This window comes from Stegodyphus dumicola, chromosome X2 (assembly GCF_044657685.1).
Source record: "Stegodyphus dumicola isolate Sdum_Otavi_A_Nest chromosome X2, ASM4465768v1".
Lineage (NCBI taxonomy): Eukaryota > Metazoa > Arthropoda > Arachnida > Araneae > Eresidae > Stegodyphus > Stegodyphus dumicola.
In genome coordinates, this window is record NC_140781.1 from 172,870,252 (window position 1) to 172,891,261 (window position 21,010).

A 21,010-nucleotide genomic window follows, 5' to 3' on the forward strand; every position below is an offset into this window, starting at 1 on the left:
AACAGCAAGTTCAGAAACCTTTAGTTTATCCAAATTGCGCAATTTCATTTAAAATGCTGAAAGCACACTTATCTTATGGCAACGTAAATTGCCTATTCAGACAGTAGACTGAATAGGCAATTTACGCTGCCATACTTAAAAGGTTTAGGTTATCTAAACACTTTGTTCAAATAAAGCTAAATGCACTCACCTCTCTTTTTGCTAAGATGAAATTTTTGCTATTAATTTAATTGCTTTTGAAAACTTAACGCATGTACGCCTGTTCTGTTTCTAAGTGCTGAAAGTAGGATTAGGAATAAGCTACCAGTAAAAGATTGTACTTGTGTGTGCATATCGATTTTATTCGCCGATAAAGTAGATTTGGCGAATCTGCAGATTTTCACTTTGTTTTCTATTACAGAGACGAAATAAGCTTTTTCTTAATAAATTTTGCACCCTGAGTATGCATTTTATTTTCTAAGCTTGGCTGTTCAGAAGTTACAGCAGAATTTATGCTGCACTTTAGCACGCATAAGCAATATTTTGCTGAAAATTTGAGCATTCGGCATAACTGTTGTATGTTTTATAATACCACGAGGGCCGGTGTTTACCATCTCCACAAATAAAAGTGCATTTCCCATATAATTTTGTTTGTAACTTCAATTTAATTCAGTAACGTGAAGGGGCTGTTCAATGCTTTCATAGCTAAAGGCGCACTTTAATAGCTAAAGGGGCACCATTTACGCCCCTTTATTAAAACTACTTTTGTTTATCTTACCGAATGATTACAATAGAATTCCTTTTAACTGGTAGCAATGGGATCTTTTCCAGATAAAAAGCTTTTCCCGATAATTAAATATATATTTCTAGAACTTACTTGCTCATAATGCCCATCTGTAGAAACTGCAGTATACAAAGTCCGTAGGTATTGTTTTTGATCCATCGGTCAAAATTAAAAATCGTACCAGTTTGCATAAAATTAAAACACATAATATGATTTTATATTTAAATCACATTATGTTTTTTGGAATTAATTAAAAAAATTAAACCACACATTAAAATTACCATATTTATTATCACATGAAACTTGCAGATATCTTAGAATGATGGCATGTAACTTCAAATGTGTACAATGTGCACTTCGCTGTGTGTACAATGAAGCTTCATAACATGATGTACGGACATTTCTCGGGAAATTTTATCCGGAAGTCTACAATCCTTCGTCAGCTTTCTTGCTCTGCATGTCTACTTCATCTTCATCCCCCTCCTTCTCATTATCATTATGCTTCTCAATGCATATCCGATTATTTAGTTGTCATATTGACAGAATGAGACATGAATTTTCTACATTTACACAATCTTGCACCCCCTCTTTACTAATGTTAATCTTCTCCGAACGTGTAAGTACCATTTCCAAGATGTCGAACACTGGCGACGGACATATTTTAAAACTAGGATAATCTTTGTCGCTCTATTCGTCATCTACGAACATGATCATAGGTCTCACTTTACACCATCAGAGACGTAAAGCAATGTTCTTTATATTTTTCTAAGAAAGAGGCAAAGTAAATATGGCGCCCTTCAGTGTGAATTGTTTCGGAAAATCTTCGGCACTATCTTCAAAGTTCACACATGAACGCATAAAAAGAATTCAGTAGCTCATCTTTATATTTTGGATAATTCATTAGTCGTATAAAATTTATTACGTTGGGCGGAGAAAACGTAACAGAAATATTTTCCATGTTTTAAGTCGTCAGATTGTTAACCCATTACATACGTTTTTATCTCATAGGCCTAAATTTCGGATGTAAATCTAGACTTAAAAATGCCGTTATTTTGATATTACCGGCTAACTGGGTGCTAGTTACAAGGGATTTTACTGTACTTGGTGCATATCACCACAAGCGTTGCCGTGTTATTCTTACACAGCCAGATGCTCAACGGTACTTTCTATTATAGACAGACTGCGATAACTAAACACCCATCTCTTCTCTCACACCGAAAGGAGAGTTTTATTTTCGTGATCAGCACCTCCAAATTAGTAAAGATTGGGCCCTTAATATGCGTAAAGCAATGTTATGAACAATCAGCAGATAAATTTTGTATTACGCACTTTGGGAGTTGTTATGTATTTGGAAGTTGCACGCATAAGATGTTAATCATTAAGACGAGCAATATTTATGATTTGAGTATTACGGCAGCAGATCACAGTAGTTGGAAGCTGAACGGGGAAGCGAAGTATTTAGTTTTTAAATACAAAATTTTGCCTCCATCTCGTCCTTACTTACGGAAAGACTGAATGCTAAATATAAGTAAAAACAAAATAGGAGAGGGAAGCTGTATTTTCTAGCTAACAAACAAAATGAGTTGAATCAGTACTTCTGTGGTACTTTTTCCAGTCAATGCTAGCCACTGCTCGGTAAATAATAATCAGAAAAGGAAATGACATCATATTCAGTTTATCTTTCGAACATGGTTTGTCAATAAAACTTTAATGTTATTTTCAAACGGTATTTCCTAAATGCTGCGAAATATTGTCAGAAAAAGTCAAATAACATACTACAATATTCTGAAGTTAAGCGATAGGTGGGATCGCGAAAACAGCTTAAGTCAGATTAACATAAATCGAGGTCTAACTTTGCTTTTGGTCCTATTTTAGTTAATAAAGGGCACCTAAACACCCGTTTAAGAAAAAATTTGCTATAAACATCTTTGGTTTCATACATGTCAACAAAAGGCCACATTAAATGAAATTATTTCGATGCCGATGGCTTCATAAAAATCTGACAAACTCCTCTGACATCTCAATTCATAATTACAAAAAGAAGAAATAAAACATCAGATTCCGTTCTTTTTTCGCACCAAATATTTAAAAGAGTAACTGTACTACTAACATAAACTGCATTGTATGTGAATGCAGTTATAACTTAAGTGCAGATTTTAAAGATGGATGTGGAACTTTAAAGTAGTAGTCTCAAAATCAAGTTGCACGTTTGAAAACAGTAGTCGGGCCAGATATTTTAACAAAATGAAAATATTTTATTAATGAAATAAAAAATATTTAAAATAAATTTTAAATGTCGCTTATTAAATATCTATAAAAACACCCATAAAACAGTAATAATAATATCGCACTGGAAAAAATTCACATTTATGTTTATTTTCCATCTGAAACATCAAGTTTGGCACTTGAAAGACGTTTTTTTTCATTACACTTTGTAATTCAAATATATAGATGGTTAAATAGAAAATTTTCCAGTTGTATTTTATTTCAAATAATTCTAACATATTTAATTATTCATTAAATAATTTAATTTAATTTAAACTAAAAAAAAACAAAAAAAATTACGAAACTTTCCAAGTTTTCACAGAAATTTGTCCAAGTGGGACGAGAATTACTAATGACAACCTAGTCTATTTCTCTTATTTATTAAATTTTTCTTCAACACGTAAACAAAAATGCATGTGCTTTATATGTAAATAAATATATACTTCCTTATTTCTTATTACAGCTTGGCACTTAATGACGTTTCTTATAAAGTCTTGGAGACAAATTACGGAAAATTATCTTTATCACAGATTGTAGATGCTCATCGGTTAGACAGGTTTTTTTTCCTTATTAATTTTTTTAGTGCAAACATTCGCAACTCAGCTTATTTACTTTTTGATAAGTGCAAATCAAAATTAAAATCTATACCATCTAATTTCTGAATAATATTTATATCGCACTCTTAATTAATTAGCTGCGTTTATAGATTTTATGATGCGTTATTCATGTTCCTTTTTAATGTTAATAAAAATAATTTAAACTCAGACTTCAAACAACTAAAATCTTACAATTTTTATCGAGCTGTATTTGAAATAAATATGCAATTGAAATGTATTTGCGGACGACATAAAATTGCTTCAAGGACCATATGAAGCTGGCGGGCTTTCAGTTTGAGACCACTTTTTAGAACACTTAGCATAAATTATTATGCTTAGATGCATATTTTTTTATTTAAAACTAATGTATAGGCTAATATATTTTTATTTAAAGCTAATATATAGGTAGCGTAATGTTTTGTTTATCAGCATTTTTTTAATTATTGACAAGTTCAAATACAAATTAATTACAAGCCTAAATTAAAATAAAATAAGGAAAGTAAGTAACTGCGTAATTTCGAATTCGCTTATGTCGTGGTATAAACAATACTCATTATAAAGTTCCGAGAAATCAAGTCTTGCGAATTAGGTGTTTATTTTGCACTTTATTTTATCTTTTTCAACACTCGATGTATGAAAGCATTTCTATGTATTTTAGATAACCTCTCCAAAAGCTGAGTAATGGATTAAAAAATTATATTTATTAAGATAAGAATATGCTGCTTCTCAGAAAAGCGGATTTTTTTATTATTATTGTACTGTTATAATTATCAAAATTTCTAATAATTTTAAAAATGTCTATTTCTATTGTATTATTACAAATATTAGTCAAATTCCAAAGTATTATTTTAATAATCTTTTTAATTTTTTAAATGCCTAAAAGAGAAACTAAATTGAATACTTTATATCTTTCAGCGTTTGCAATAAAAATATCCGTTGTTTTAAATAGATGAAAACTCTAACTCAAAAATCATTCAATTTTGAAGAGCTGTGGGGTGTGTTTGGCAGTCATAAAATCCTACATGTTTTTTAATGTTAAAGTAATATCTGCGTATGTAATCAAATATTCAATAATCACCATGAATGTGAACTATGAAAACATAAACGTGAACTACGGACACCATGAAAGCGGTAAAAAATCGCTTAACCGGGCTTCAGAATCTGGTTTAATCGAAATAATAAGAACAAATTATATTAAATCAAGTTTGATAATAAAAAGTTTCAATTTTTAACTAACATTTTTCATAGTTTTTATCTTTAGACATAATGTTTTAGCAAAATAAAATTTATCTTATTATTTTGTGTGTAGAAACAGTACAATGTGAAATTTCTTTCGTGAAGATGTCTTTTACATCAGTTGTTACTACGATAATGATGAATTGCTCATAAGCATTTTAAACGATATAAATATAAGCATGTTTTCTAGTAGATATTTTAAATTAACAATATTATATGTGCAATCTTTAATTGCTAAAAATAGCTGCCAGGTTAAAAAAAAAAATGTTGCACAAAATATTTTTTGTTATGTATAAATGGTTTTCTGTTTAGTTTATTCTTTATTTGTATTATTTTTAAGGGGGTAACTGTGGTGATTGTTCTCTTTTCATATTTGTAATTTTTTTCTCTCTTGCGAGGTAACATTTATAAAATTTTTTATTTAAATTAGAAGTGATTATCTTCTTACCAAGTATGGTATTTTTAATAGGCCGTAAGTAAATAATGTTTCAACGAACTATAAATTTAATTTTCTTAAAAGACAAGTAACAAGAATACATCTGTGCCTGGATATTTAATTATTGGCAACATGGCATCTTCTGTAGATACCTTATTTGTTCAAAAGTCTCTAAAACGTGTATCTAAAAAGCATATCTAAAAGTGTACCTCTAAAAAGATTTTCAGGTAGAATTATGTTTATGTATAAGATGGAAATGAAACTTTCAATTTATGAATGAAACTTTCAGTTTAAATGTCTGCGGTTTTATGATAATTTTTTTGCCCTGTTGGCATTTTTTAGCGAAACGGGAGCCTTAAAGCGGATTTGAATCCAAGAGAAGGTATGGATTATTGTAAGAGTATAGTGTCGTTGCGACATGTGGGTATTTAAAATACTCTCATGCCGACAATCCTCTCGAGAGGGTGGTGGCATAAAAAAAGGAGTGGTAGATTCTCGGATCCATCTCCCTGAAGAATTCTGCTTCAAAACTGGGACGGAACTGGACAAATTCATACTGTCACCTATAAAGGCCCAAGCCAACGATATGTGCAACCTTTGCCCTTTGTTGCCCACTGTTGATTTATGGTTCTGTTCATTCTTAGTTCATTCTACCTACCATTGTTGATTCATCTGTCGGGCACCGTTGATTCATCTTGAGCACTTTTGATTCATAAACTTGATCTGATGATCAGACAAGTGAGACAAATCACAATGTGATTCTTTTTAGTAACTGTGCTATGATAGTCATGAATTCAACTTAAGACTATGGAGTAATAAATGGAGTTCGTGAAATGAAGTTTTAATACTTGCCTCTTTAATCTGTACATGTACATGAATTCTCAAAAAAGGAATTATTTAAAGAATATAAAATGCAAAACTCTGTAAAGGTTGTCATTTATCTGACGAAGTTTTTCATGGATACTGTGGGGGTTTCTTTGTCAGATATTTTTTCTGCAGTGTGATTTGAGAAGTATATTGGATATGAACAAAAATGCACAGCAAAATGAAAGTTCAGAAATATCTAAGCAAATATTCAAGCACTGAGAAAACATTTTTGGCTTTCTACCGCCAGCAATATTTCGACATGCTTTGCCTCCGAAATTGAATCATCAGTGCTCTTGCTCTAGAAAGAAAAAAAAAAAAAAAAAAGGAGGAGAAAAACAAAAGGAAAAAAAAAGTCGGCTGGGAAAACCCTTTTACCGCAACTCCTTGACTTTGACCGAAATGTTGCGTGCGCTGCTTGTTGCACGTCCGAGAAATTCGTTTTAGCAATTTGCAGGCTACGTGAGCAGCGGCAGGTGTTACGTAAATGTGTCGTAAACATCCCCCTGTTGTAATTGTGTGGCAAGAGGTGTCCGTATTCCTTTCATGTGTGTACCGGAAAAGACAAAGAATGAAAGTTTTTTTTTTTTTTTTTTTTTTTTGTTTCGTTAGGTGCGGCGAATATATTAAGATAATGGCTGCAATTAAAAAAAAAAAAATATCAAAGCCTATTAACTCTGAGATAAATTCGACACTTAATGCATTTGGTGGCCCGTATTGCCATGTAAAAATTAATATTTCTTCATAAGACCTGAATTTCTTAACTCACTAATGACATCTTTTTATTTTATAAATTCTATAAATTTTTTAAACCAAAAAGTCTTGGATTCGCTTTATTTTGTTTTTTAAAACTGCGATCTCGTCATGTTCAGCAGATTACATTAAATGTACGGCTTATACCTTAAAGGTTAATTAGAAAAACCACTAAATTAATCATGAAAGTTAGTTAATAAAAGTTTATGTAATCATATTTATTGAGACACCGGTAAAACTGATTTCGACATCAACTGCGAGAACATTTTTAGATTTGTATTGAAATGTTATATTAAAAAAATAAATCAGATTTGAAATATTAGGATTAAAATGTGAGCTGGGAATTTGTTTAAGAGTGCATCTTTGTAACTGTTGTGTGCAGAAAAAATAATAATATTTTTTTAGAATTCTGGTATTTTAGATTACGATGTTAAGACACTCCAACTTGACAATTTAAAAAAAATCTAAATTTGCCGATATGGACTTATCGTCTTTCCTTCTTCGTGCTTTCGTGGCGAAACTGGTAACACGTCTTGTTTTGTGGCTTGAATCACGGCTGCAGTATACTTGATTTTTAACGTTTCTTATTTCGAGAAACCCATATTTTGAAAGGCCCACCCTACATGAAGCTTTAATATATGCAAACTTCAAGATTATACAAAAAACGTACTGAAGATTAATTTTAAAAGAAGTAGGTGATGTGCCTTGCTTGGATTCAATATTTATATTCAATCCATTCCAATAAAATCAAAACATTTGTAGTCTAGTATTATGGAAAAAAATTCAACAATAAGGAAACGAGAGCTGACAGTATAATATGCATGGATAGTGAAAACTGCTGCTAATTTCTTGAGTAAAGATACTCTAAAAAGATTTAAATATGTAAAAAAATCGCAGTTCCTTAAATTCCGATGCAGCTTAATAAAATATTATATTGCTGTTAACTAACAGCCAGGGGAAAGGAGTTTTTTTTCTTTTTTGAACATTTTCAAATTTAATAGGTTTAAAGGATTTTCAGTACTTTCTGAAATTGTCACAGCAGTATATTTTTCGATGAATCTTAATAAAAGTTCCATATAATTTTCACCAATATAATTAGAGCGTCTGATTTATGGAGGTACAAAAATGCATTAAAATGTGCTTATCCAGTTATGCTTCAAATATGAAAGAAAAAAGGTTTAAGTAACTTTCACTATTTCACAGTATTCTATTTTCAGATATTTCGAAAAACAGATGCACCTTAGCCATTTCCCATCACAGATGCACAGATTTTTAAAACAGAGAAGATGATAGTGTTTTAAAAACTCCTATATACTGCGTATTGTGAAAGAATCGTTTTCGTGCTCTTTTAATTGGATGTTTAACACAAAGGGTTGGAGGTCTCTCCAGAGCCGATTTCATGATAATCAAGCTACGTTTGTTCTTAGAGCTTAATTTCATCGGCCAACAAACTAAAACAAAAAGCATAAGAACTAAGCACAAACTATAACTAGGTAACTTCAGTTTGACCTTTTATTCATAAAGTGAGGGTTAAACGATGTATGTAAAAGTGTTTTCAAATTTTGTACATAAAAGCTAAGTTCATGTATGTTACTGTAGATAAATTTAAGTACATTAATCTTTGCCCATCTAAACAACGTAAGTACGATAGTCACTCAAAATCCTCAATAGTGTTTCAAGCAAAATTTTTTAAAGTATGTAGTGAAACTTGTTATGAATATCTCGCAAAAACTAAAAAAGAATAATCAATTACATGTAAAAAATGTACATGTAATTAATAACTTATATCTGAAACATGGAACTTTTTCTTCTATTTTTTTTATTTATAAATTTAAAAGTATTTCTTAATTTTGTAAATGAGATAATCAGAGATAATGCTACATAGAAAGTGACATGACTTCAAAAAAGCGTTCTTTATTGCCTTTTTAATCAGAGATGTACTCAGAAATGTCTTAATCCTAAATGTTGTAAGTGTAGTGTATCAAGGTGAAAGGTATTAGGATAAACGATTTATCGAAATGACTTTCACCTTGATTCCTATGTTGAGCAATACAATTAACAGTCGTATAATCTTTGAAATTACTATCTTTTCATTTTCACACTTAAAGAATGTGTTGATAAACAAGAAATACCTTTCGAATACAATTACATAATGAAATGAAACAAGTAAAAGTCAGAAAACTTGTACAAAATGTCATGCTTCTTTGGCGGCACGAGACTTACTCAAGTATCTTTGCTTAAGTGCCGCTTCAATGACCTGTTACGCTTCGAGTACTTGTGAGTTGTCATAAAGAAAACTTATAAACATTTTGCCCTTCGGAATTCGTTGAATTTTACCGCCGCTTCTGATCATAAATTTTTCTACTCTTCTTTTGTTGCATTGTCTCCCGGTGTAAGCATTTTTAATGATGAAATATCATCACCATCCGTGTACAATAAACTACATGGCTACACTGCGTTGACTGGCAGAATTTTTGTTGAGACCTACTGATCACATACATCTCTGTGGTTCTAAAATGTGCAGAATTTTTATTGCCATTACTTAGAAACCGTTTATTCTAAACTCAAAATAGTCATGGTAACTCTGATTGAATTCTTCCGCTGTAGTAAATATAACATCCATTTAATAAATTTTCTTTATTTCGTTTTACATTTTAAAGAAATAATAAACTCATAAACGCGGAATAAGTAGATCCAGTGTAGCTTGTACCGGCCTGAAATATCTCCCAGCAGGTACTCAGCTATTTTCACATTAATAAATGAGAATCAGCATAAGCATCGAGAAAAGCGTACTCAGCATAATACTCAGCGCACTCAGATTTCAGTATCGAGGAAAAAGCTCGAGGTTTCAGTTATCGAGATTTCAACATCAGAACAGCTAATACGTTTAACACTGTGTTAAGACATATTAGACTGTTTTCACTTTATGATGGTGAAAAGTTCAAATATTTCATTCATTTAGCGAAATTTACAAAAAGAATACAAACTGTATCTGAAATATTACAGCCTAAAATGAAACCACAAAATCACCGTGTTATGTATTAATTCAAACACAAACAAAAAAAGTTTGAAAATGTAATCGAAACGTTTCATCCCCATAGGTTTATTATAAGGAGGAGCTTAGGCCAGTTTATTTAAATATGATAAAGTACACACAGGGTATGTGCTTAGAGGGGTGAAATGCCATCCTAAGGGATTTTTTAAGGGAAACTGACTCTTACACTCGTTACACATGGAGAAAACCATGAAAAATAACAATGCACCCAGCCCATTCTCCTAAGATCGAACCCGGGTAGCACTCTCATTATTTAGTGATCTTAACCATTAAGCTACTGGTGGGTCTATAGCAAGTACTCAACCTCTTTGTGTTATAATGTAAAAAGTGGAAATAATAGCACTATAGATCTTCACAACTAGGGGATTGTAACAAAACACAAACTTGGTAATCCTGAACCAGCATTTGTTTAACAAAGCAGAAGACCAACTTTAGGTTGTTGCTTTGCTAATTTTATGTCAGTAACTGGTTTTAGTGAATTATGGCAAATCACCCGAGAACTTCTGTGCCTAAATTGAGGAATGCCTTAATGAAAGACTTATCAACGGAAACTGGTTCATATTCATGTTACACGCGGAGTAAACCATAAAAAATGCCCATGTAAATAACCTATTACACACAGGCACTGGTGGACGAACCATTAATTGAATGCAAAATATAGATTTTCCCCTTCTGTTAAATACATTTTACTTAATATTTTTAAAAATAAAAAAGGTTCATTAAGATAAGAAGCATTAAAAAAAGGTTCACTAAGATAAGAAGCATTAAAAAAAGGTTCACTGAGACAAGAAGCAGCTAGTTCATTCTTCATTCTAAACATCTTCTCCATCGTAGTTTATGATCTTAATACTAAGCTCAATACTTCAAAATTTGGCTTTGGTGTTAATTTGCTTAAAGCAAACCGTTATGATAATGCTACTTACTAAAAATTACCATGAAATTTCGCATATTCTTTTCCCTTTTAAGTCATCGCATTTCTGCATGTCGTAAATAATTAAAAAGTACACGTTTCTCTCTGTATCACTCATTCAGTAACAGTTTAAATATCTAGCTTTTATTGACTAATTTCCTATGCAGTTTTTCCCCTAATGGCAGATTACAAAGAAAACTGTCAATATAACAAGCAAAGATGAAAGTGAACAGCAAAACTAATAGAGTCCGCAGTATAATATATAAATCTATTTCCTATAAAGTGCAAAAATCAGAAAATAGGAGAGGCTTTTTTTCAAATAAAGTACTTAATCTAATGGACACCAAGAAAGCTTAGGCAGTTTAAAGTATCTCTCCAGGCCCTGATCTGTTTATATATCCATCACCATTCAGAGCTCATTCTCTCAATTTAATTTTCATCCCCAAATACACCACAAAAAAATCGGTATGTTGAGCATGAAGCCATGTTTTCACTAATGTTTTAAGTTCGAATAATGAGCTGAATTGCTTGCCCCTAAGATGTCTCTTCAGATCATCATAGGGGGAACAGAAAGTACTAAGTCGAGATTTTACGCTGGATGAGGCATGGTTATCTATCAGTGGTCAGCATAAGATGCGCAATCTGAGATCTGCTTTCATCGTGGTGTATTGCAACTTTTCTTTAATTTCTTTTCGTTTTTCACCATTTTATTCAGTTTTTCCAATGTTGTCCAATGTGTTAAAATAAGATTTCTTGTTTACGTGCACACCTTCTTCCAGGTAATCAATGAAAACTATACTGTTTTGGTCCCAAAACTCAGACACCATGATTTTTTTTTTTTAACTTCATTTGGAAAACCAAGATTTTTTAACTGAAGGGGATTGCCTGTGATATGAATACAGTGTTTATAGTTAAAGTACAATAGTTCATACGGAGGAAAGTTAATTTCAAAGAAGTGTTTTTAGTTAAAGTACAATAGTTCATACGGATGAAAATTCATTTAAAAGAATTGATAAATATAGCAGATGTGTCTCAGCGGACAGGATTTGCGTATCTGCTTTTGTATTTTTGCAAGCATTGCACAACATGCCGAAAGTTATCAACTGTAGATATAATATGTTCTGAAGCATGAAGAATAATTAATCGATCTCAAGAATGACTCAGTAGATAAACAACTGAAGCCTGGAAATTCGCCCAGCGTCCATTTTCTGGAACTGGCTGTGTGCATGGAGTTTTGGTAAATGTCTCCATGAGTAACGGTGAATAATGAATATTCCCCATAAGAAATCCTTCCCGAAGGCGTCCGATCTAAGACCTTCGTATGTTTCACCACGTAATCAGTTAAGGAAGCCAATTAATATTAAAAATTGAATGACTCAATACGTCTTTTTTGAATTAAAATCTGTTTTAATCTGTATTAAAAGAGATAATTAAGTACAAGATAACAGGACACTACTGAGGCAAAAGGCTATATTTCTCAACAATGTATTCTCTTGAAGTAAAACATTTTTCCATTTGCGAATGCCAGATTTGAATTTTGGCCTTTCTAACAATCTCGAAATTCCCACTCTGCATTTAAAATGGATTTGGTATGTTGCAAGAATATTCTCATGTTCTCTTATTTCATTTTTATTTTGTTCAAGGCAAACACAAAGTCGAATGTCTTACACATTCTAAAAATCCTTGCTGAGGGTTACATTCCACATCTTCAGGAGTGCACAGTTAAACTGGGTAACAGAGGATATAATAATTATGAAATGGCTGTTCCTTGTTTTTTGTTCAGCGTTCCTAATTTTATTTAATATTCTTTAAAATCAAGCAACTCTTTTGGAACTCTTTTGTCTTACAGGTACTTTTGTCTTACAGGCATTTTAAAGTCAATGGTCGTTCTTATAATAAACATATCAGCTATGTAAATTGGAAATTTCTGAAGATTTCTATAATTTAATATAAAATGTAAAAATCACAGTAAAATGCAAACTGTATCTGATTGTAAAGAAACTTAGCTAATACGACTATTTTTCTCTTTTTTGCAGAATATGGTTCCTAGTTTTTTCTCTTACGATAGCTATAAATTGTACTGTCACCGTCTTTTTCGCTGCTGCTTGCATTTGGCAAGATGGCTGGCAATATACTTACGTCATTGGATTACTAGAAGCTATTATCTTTTGTGGCATCGGATGGGTTCTGTCAGGAAGTACTGTAAGTATATAATAGATAATCACATTCTTACTTCCAAAAATCTGCAAAAAGAACTATGCATTAATTTAAAATTTTAAAATGTATTTGAGTAAACAAACTTTTGTTGTCGCAAGTGAGTGATCAGAAATTCGAATTCGAAATCGATAAAGAAACTCTGTCTGTTTTTTTTTTTTCGGCATATGCTGATGAAATTATCGAGAAATACAAGCGATGATGAACTCGAAAAAATAAGTAAAAAAAATTAATATGGATGCAGTAATATACCGAATCTTGAAATATGTACATGTAAATGAAATAATTGTGACCTGATTGTGATTAAAATTGTCATAATACAATAAGTTATGTCAGCATATAGGATAGGATTCTAGTTCAGAGGGACATTATTTTTCGCCTTGCATAGCCCTTTAATTACAACAGCATTAAGAAAATGGCTATAGCCTGTATTTCAGTATTATTTCGGCAAATTTAAGAAACTAATGCTAAGTGTGCCTGAAATCTAAATGTTTGGAACTTCATACAGCATGAAAGAGGTCGACCTGGGAAAGAAATATTCATTCTGTAAATTTCGCTTATTGATTAAGCTTACTGATATTCAGAAATTCAGATAATCCTTTTATTATACATTATTCATTTAAAAATTTTGTAATGCTAACCCCACAGAAAGCATTTTAGACTGTTTAATATTCCCATATTTGAAATTACTATACATCTGTAAGCCACTGAAACTCACAAATTTTTAAGGTTTTTGTCAGAGAAGTTAAAGTGAAAGTAAATCTTTTCTGCTTAAGGAAAATCTTTACATATCAAATGACCCGTGTCCAGCATTCGAAGAATAAGTACATTAAAGCTTAATAATAAGATTTCGGATGTTATTTCCAATGGTAAATGAACCGGAAACACAATTTGCTATTGGAAATTTTAGAGCTTCTTTGAGGAAGTCTCAAGTAAACTACATTTGAAGAATTTTAAAATAAGTCTTTGTTTTTGAAGAAATACTCGCAATCTAGGACTAGAGTAAACAATTCTCAGAAAACTATTTCCAAAACACTCGTCGATTTCCGAAATGGGCTTTGCCTACAGAAAAATATTTTTAAAAGAATTATGCTGTTTAAAAATCGGTTAAGAAACCATATGAACTAACAAGGTGAAGTTATTAAGATTCCTTAGATAACCATTATGAAGTTGATTTTGATCAGTTATGAAATTTTCCCACTAAAAGTCTTCCAAAAATATTAAATTAGGATATAAAAATTATATTTTTAATCATTAGTTATTATGCAGGATTATAATGCTGTAGAAGCTTAAATCAATGTCCTTCAGGTTCTACTAGACTGACAAACGAGTTATCACTCTAGTCTGAATCAAAATGACAGAGTCCTGCAAAGGTTAAAATAGCCATTTTTATTAACATTATTTTTATTATCAAAGGTTAAAATAGCCATTTTTACTAACTTAATTAAATTTAACAGAAGGTACCATGTGTGCTTACGAAACCAAACTCTGCCTCTTGTGGGTGTTTAAAATAATACTTAGCTTTAAATAACAGTTTAATATTTTTGGATAGCTTTTAAATTCAAGTAACGTAGTCAGAGACTACATAAAGAGGTCTACTTAAGCTGGCTCAAGTATTTTAACGGCGCTTTTTAAACGTCAGCTAGCAAAATGGCTAAAGCAGGAATAATCTTTTGCAGAGCTGGTGGTAGGGCGTAAACTGCAGGTAAGAAGGTGCTTACTGACAGATATCAGGCGTTTTGTAGTGTTTATCAAAGCAAAAAAATGTCTTTTCACTTAAAACAACGTGAATCTTAGATTTTCACTTAGAATCAACGTGAACAACAATCCAGAACGTGAAGAATCTTACGGCACCCCAACAGCTTTTTTACGCAATCCGTTGGAAATCTGTACACACGTAATTTCCAGTTTTAACATAATTAGAGGTATACAACAATGCCACACTTATTCCTGTAACTGTTGCTCTGTCTTTTTGGAACCATGTGTTGCCAGTTTGTTGTGGAAAACTACAGTTCACACGCAACGAAAATTTTTTACATCTGAACATATCAAACAGAAATGTGCCCACCGTAATCTTAAAAAAGTGGAGCCTATAATATTACTCAATGACACTTTGCTAATCGTGTATTACTCATGTGTTAATTGCATGTGCTGATGTAACAAGACCTTATTGTCCGTTATTGACCTGATGCCAAAACGCTGCCATTCTTGTAATGGGCTTTCATCTCAAAGTTACGCTGTACATCACTCCATTTTTCCGTGATCGTTAAATGGCAAGATGCTGTGAGCAGCACTCTCTATGCCATTCAGTATTACTAGCATCCCAAGGTTGCCCAGATATGATTAAAAATTCCCCTTTCTTTTGAGTCATCCTATCACAAAATAGGAAGATTAACTTACATATTTTATGTATTTGCTATTTCAGGTCCTCTACGCTGCCTACAACCTCACCATGAACGAGGCGTTTAATTACCATCGTTATCGTTATTTAAAAGATGGCGACGGTCATTACCACAATCCATTCAACAGAGGAGTTGTAGAAAATATCAAGGAGTTTTTCCACTGTACTCGAGTGTGGGATGTCCACGATATAGTGAAACTAGAAGAAACTGTATGATTTATATTTTCTGATGTTTTAGTTTGGTTTTATGCGAATGTTCTGTTGTAAATAGAGAAAGTTTTTTTTTAGGGATTTAGCTCTTAATGCAGCGAACTCTCTTCCGATACAGTTTTCAATGATATGCATGAAAATAATATCAAGAGGGTATTAAATACATTATGTGATTTGTACTAAGAATGTACAACTTGCGTGGGGAAAAGAATCTTTATTTAAATGCTATCTTTTCTACCTTTTCCCTAAACGCTTCGTAAGGTCTAATAACATTTTAAAGGTAACAAAATTAAGATTATCCCTTTTATACCTTTTTTTCTGATTTTTATTAAATATTGTTAAGAATAATAAAGATATTGACGCTGCAAGTTATCTGCAGTTAGTAGCAACTGCATTTCTTAGACGTTTTACTGTACTTCTGCAAAACATTAAGCATTTTTGTTGGAAAGCACTTCACAGACATAAGAACAGAAATTAAAATGCATATAAACATTTTATTAGTCCTGTTTACCAAATAATTAACATCTGTGGCGCAGTCTGTAATTAAAAAGCACGTTAATGTTTCTCTAGTACCATATACTCGTATATTTCCATACACTGATTTAACTTTCAGATCATTCTTCAGTAAAATGCAGTGATTGCTAGTAGATTTAAGTGTCACCTCAAAATCTTAAAACTTGTCTAGTGCTATACATTGAAAGAAGATAAGGCTCTTGAAACATAAGATACACAAGATACTCGAGCCAAGATCTCTGATCCAACAGATATGTAAGGTCTCCGTTAAACGGAAAACTTGGAAAAGTAAAATATAGAAGAAAAATATTACAAGGCAGGAATTTAATGTGTCTAAAACTTTAAAATTATTTTTTTATAATTAGAGATACTAAATTTTCTGAGAATTTTTAAATAATCGTTTTCTTCGAGTTAGCTGTACGTCATAATAGCTGTAAAAATCCAAGAAGTTTATGAATACTAAAATGTAGTTATTTTTTCTAAATGTAAACTAGGTTTAAGTCATAAAGTTTAGACAAATAGTTTAATAACACTTTTAATCCCTTTGTAAGACTTCCACTGTGTAAATCTCAGTTACTGTAGAAAGTGACGAACTAGATAAGAACTAGATAGCGAATAATCGCTTAAGCTCGTGTGATAAGAAACAACAAGATAGATGGGTAACTAACCCTTTATTATTCCAATAAGATTTAACAAAACTCCGCCTGGGAGTGTACAATCAAAGCCGACTCTTGGGCTTGAACTTAAGAGACTAAGAATTAAACTAAAACTAAGATTAACTAAAGAAATATAGCCGAAGCTATCAAGATTCAAATCGAGTTGGCCCTTTAACTTATTTGACTACGACGCTTAGCAAGGGCCTGAGTACGGCCGACCGTAATAATAGCTTTGAGAGAGAGAGTGGCTAAAAAGGTAGACGCGCGTAAATCAGAAACTCTGATTCTCTCTGACTCTGTAAGTAACTTCGTGGTTTAAATACCGCTCCTACTCATTAAATATTCAGCAAGATTCCAAAACTACGTTCTGGCCGGAAGTAGTAAGTTGAAGTTAAGAATTTGACAGGAAAGGAACTTTAACTTAAAATTTAACTGTTAATAAAATTAACATAATCCTTACACCTTATAAATCCAGTCATTAAGTGCTGTATCTAATGAGTGCAAAAATGCATTCATAACGTAGCTTTTCTTTATAAGAACATTTTATTTGCTAATATTACAGAGATTAGTATGGGTATTGTATTACATTCAACAACAAAGCACGAACTATTTCGCTACAAGAAATTAGTCGAGCTTTCAAAGACATCACTGTTATTTTCAACGCTAATTGCTTTTGACATAGGATTATCAGTATCAAGCTTATAAATCCACTGTTTATTGTTTATTTAGTATCGTCTTATATTTAATCCTGTTCTTAAAATTTTTATTTTGTTAATTCTGTCGGTAAAACTTTAAAGAACACACTTCTTCAAAGAATAAAATATGTGGTTAGTACCATGTCGTAAAAGATAAATGCTGTAATGTGAAGAAGCCGCTCAAATAACTTGATGTTTTATGGAGCTTGTAGTAAGGATCAATATCCTTCAAGTTTAGTCAATAATTAAACCAAGAAGGGCAAAGAAGATATACCGTTGGAATAATTATAATTATTTCGAATAAAATTTGGCATTGATAAGACTAATCTTTGGAACCCAAATTTGGAAAATATGCCTGGTTACTTTAGTTTTTGAAAGATTTATAAAATGAAATATTTAAAGTTTCAGAAATATAATCTGTACTTATCTTTTTAAAAAAAACGGTGCTGTTTCTTATTTAAAATTACCATTTAAATAAACTTGCGTGCATCATATGTAGCAGAATTCTGCCTTCTGAATTTAAAGGCTTGATATTAATTGTTTACATAAAACATACGGAGATTAATACTTGAAATTCTTTAATTCGTCTCTTATCACACAATACGTTTCTTTCAAAAGTGGCGTTTATAAGTTTGTCACAGAAAATGAAAATGTGCCAACAATCTGAGTTAAAATTACACACCGAATAACGATTATTCGAGGTGTTAAAATAACAATAACTCCTGGGGTACTAGTAGGTAAGGATGGATGCTTAGGATATATATAAAATACAAAATCTAGCTTTCAAATAATAAATTAATAGTCCTTTAACTCCTGTCTTCATTCTAAATAAATTTTCTAAACGGAAAAGATCCGTCATTTAATCTGTATTGCGCACTAATTGATGAAGTCTGACCCCCAACACCTCTACGTTAAACTACCATGTGATCTGAAAATGGAATTCAGTATAAAATGGTCAACCAGCGTCGCAACTTTCTCTCTTCTGTCTTCCCTTTTGCTTCCAGATGTTTGTGTCGCCTTGCCGCAGAGTTTACTTTTTTAATTTTCGTTCTTTATGAAGATGTACTGTATAAAATTGGGAGGTGCATAGCGCACCCACAGTGATAATGTGCATTATGAAATGGCGCAGTCGACAGGATCATTTCATAATGCATAGATTGTTGCGACGCAGTTAACCTTTTTATACCGAATTCCATTTCAGAACATATGGCAGTTTAATGTGGATGTGTTGGGTTCAAACTTCATCGATTAGTGCGCAATACAGATTAAATGACGGATCTTTTTCGTTTAGTAAATTTAATGCTCTGTTATTTTTAGAATGAAGATGGGAATTAAAGAGCTATTCATTTATTATTGGAAAGCTAGATTTTATATTTTACATATATATATGACTCCTTGCCAGTGTGGTTTAATTGACATTGTGCAAACTAGGACAGCCTTAAAATTTCGAGTTAGGGAACATGAAACATGAGTTAGGAAAAAAGAGAAACATGTAAACCATCTGCTGCCCAATACTGTTGGTCGAAAAATTACATTTTCCATTTTTCGGCAGCTAAAATTATTGAAAAAATTCTTTCGTTAGGGAATTAAATTTTCTAGAGCTCTTTTACATTCATAAAAATCTTTCAGTTCTAGTTAACGATCTAAATTCCAGTCCGTCTTTACCCTCAACATTTATGAAAATTATTCCTTAGTTGTTTTCATCTATCATCAATAAGATGGCGCCAGTAGCTCAGCTTCCTTCATTATTGTTATCTCCTCAGCACAGGCTTCTCTTTCGTCATTTGCACTTCTGCAGCTGAAGATGAAGGTTTAAACCTTCGAAATTAGCCTTGCAATCTTACAAATATTACGCGGATTCTTGTTGCCTTAACGTCTCCAATAATTGTTCCAACAATTACTGAAAAAAATAATTTAGTCAGATAATTTTATTTTTGTTTGTTTGTTGACATTTTGTACATAGTTAGATCGTAAGACCAGTCAAATTCTCTATTTGCCCAATTTATCAAATTCTGCGGCCAAACTTCCTTGAAAACACAACCTAAAAAATATCGGTAGTGTTTAGAATCTTTATTGCGGTAACTGTACCCAACCTGAACGCTCGTTATTGTAGCATTGGACAAGGGTTCGCTGCATTTAGGTTACCTTTTCATTGAAAAATTAAATCCTTAAGAAATAATCTCATAATTCTTTGCATAATTGTAGTGTTTCTGCCATTGTGTATCGGAAGAAACATGAAATGATCAAAATACTCATCAAATATGCTCATAAATGGGACCACACCTCCTGTATCATGTTTTGCTAGATACTTTAGTGTATATTTGGGTGTGCCGAAAACGTGGGGATCCGTATATCAACATTTCATATATTAATTTTAAATCTATTTAAAATAAAAAAAACATGCTATAATTAGTTGCACTGAAATCATGTAAAAAGAACGCATTTTAGAAATTTAAACTTATTCTTCAATTTAACTCAGGAAATGATGTTGACTTTGCGCATTAAAGTTCGCAACCAACGTCTGTGTCTGTCAGTTTTAGTAATATTATATAAATGTAGCTAATATTATAACGGAGAGATCTGGTTTATTTGTTTTCTGCCGCATGTTCTTAATTTCTTCGTTTCAGAGATATTTATTTCAATTTTTTTTCTCTCGCTTAAACTGCAGTTTTGATGTAAATAGTATGCATTGAATATTTTTATTCCTTGTAGTAAATGTAGCTAGAACATACATAAATATTTTTTTTCCTACAACCGTTCTTCTCTAGCATGAAAAAGTGTAAGAAAGGCATTTCTTATCTCTAACTGCTGCAAATTATTTTCCGTATTCTTAAATAAAAAAAATTGAAAAGATGTCTTTTTATTGAAAAACATAGATCTTTTATAAAGAGATACTTCTTTAAATTGTGTTAATTTGGCATATTGTTTTATTTAATTTAAAGCAAGCCCAATCTGTTGTTATAAATATTGTATTTAATTTTAAAAACTGAGAAACTGTTATGATATGAATCTGAAATGTAAAAGTATAATTATGTCCCTCGCGTATGTTAAAAACTGAACTCGTGGCTGCCGATATATTCACTTCTTTCGAAAAATTATCGCCATATTTTAATATGATGATTAGTATATGCGGGTCCCCACAATTATTTGTTACAAAGTTTCATGCTGAAAAGTTCTCGCGCAAGTACTAATTCGTTTGATTTGTTATAACTCTATAAATTCGCTGCTAGATTGGTAGTTACTTTATACCTCTTTCAACGTATTTAGGTAAAAAGAAAAAATGATACGCAGCTTAGTCCATGCAAATGGAAAAGAACACTTAAAGGGTTGAGAAGACTTCCGCCATGCTTTCATCATGTGCAAATCTTATGCTTGAATACATATCTAACTGCTCTAGAATGCAGCAAGTTTCATATCTCTAAGTTCTTGATTATGGCTTTTAA

At 31.8% G+C, this 21,010-nt stretch overlaps 1 protein-coding gene across 1 annotated transcript in view; it reads left to right on the top strand.

The window, feature by feature from the left end:
* The window catches only part of LOC118192228 (uncharacterized), a 115,144-nt gene extending 96,675 nt beyond the window's left edge, over nt 1-18,469 (top strand). The window contains exons 8-9 of the mRNA XM_035363141.2: nt 12,915-13,080; nt 15,518-18,469. Coding sequence (XP_035219032.1) covers nt 12,915-13,080; nt 15,518-15,709 — 358 coding nt within the window. The 3' untranslated portion in view covers nt 15,710-18,469. The remainder of the gene's footprint in view (nt 1-12,914; nt 13,081-15,517) is intronic.
* Nucleotides 18,470-21,010: the final 2,541 nt, after the last annotated feature.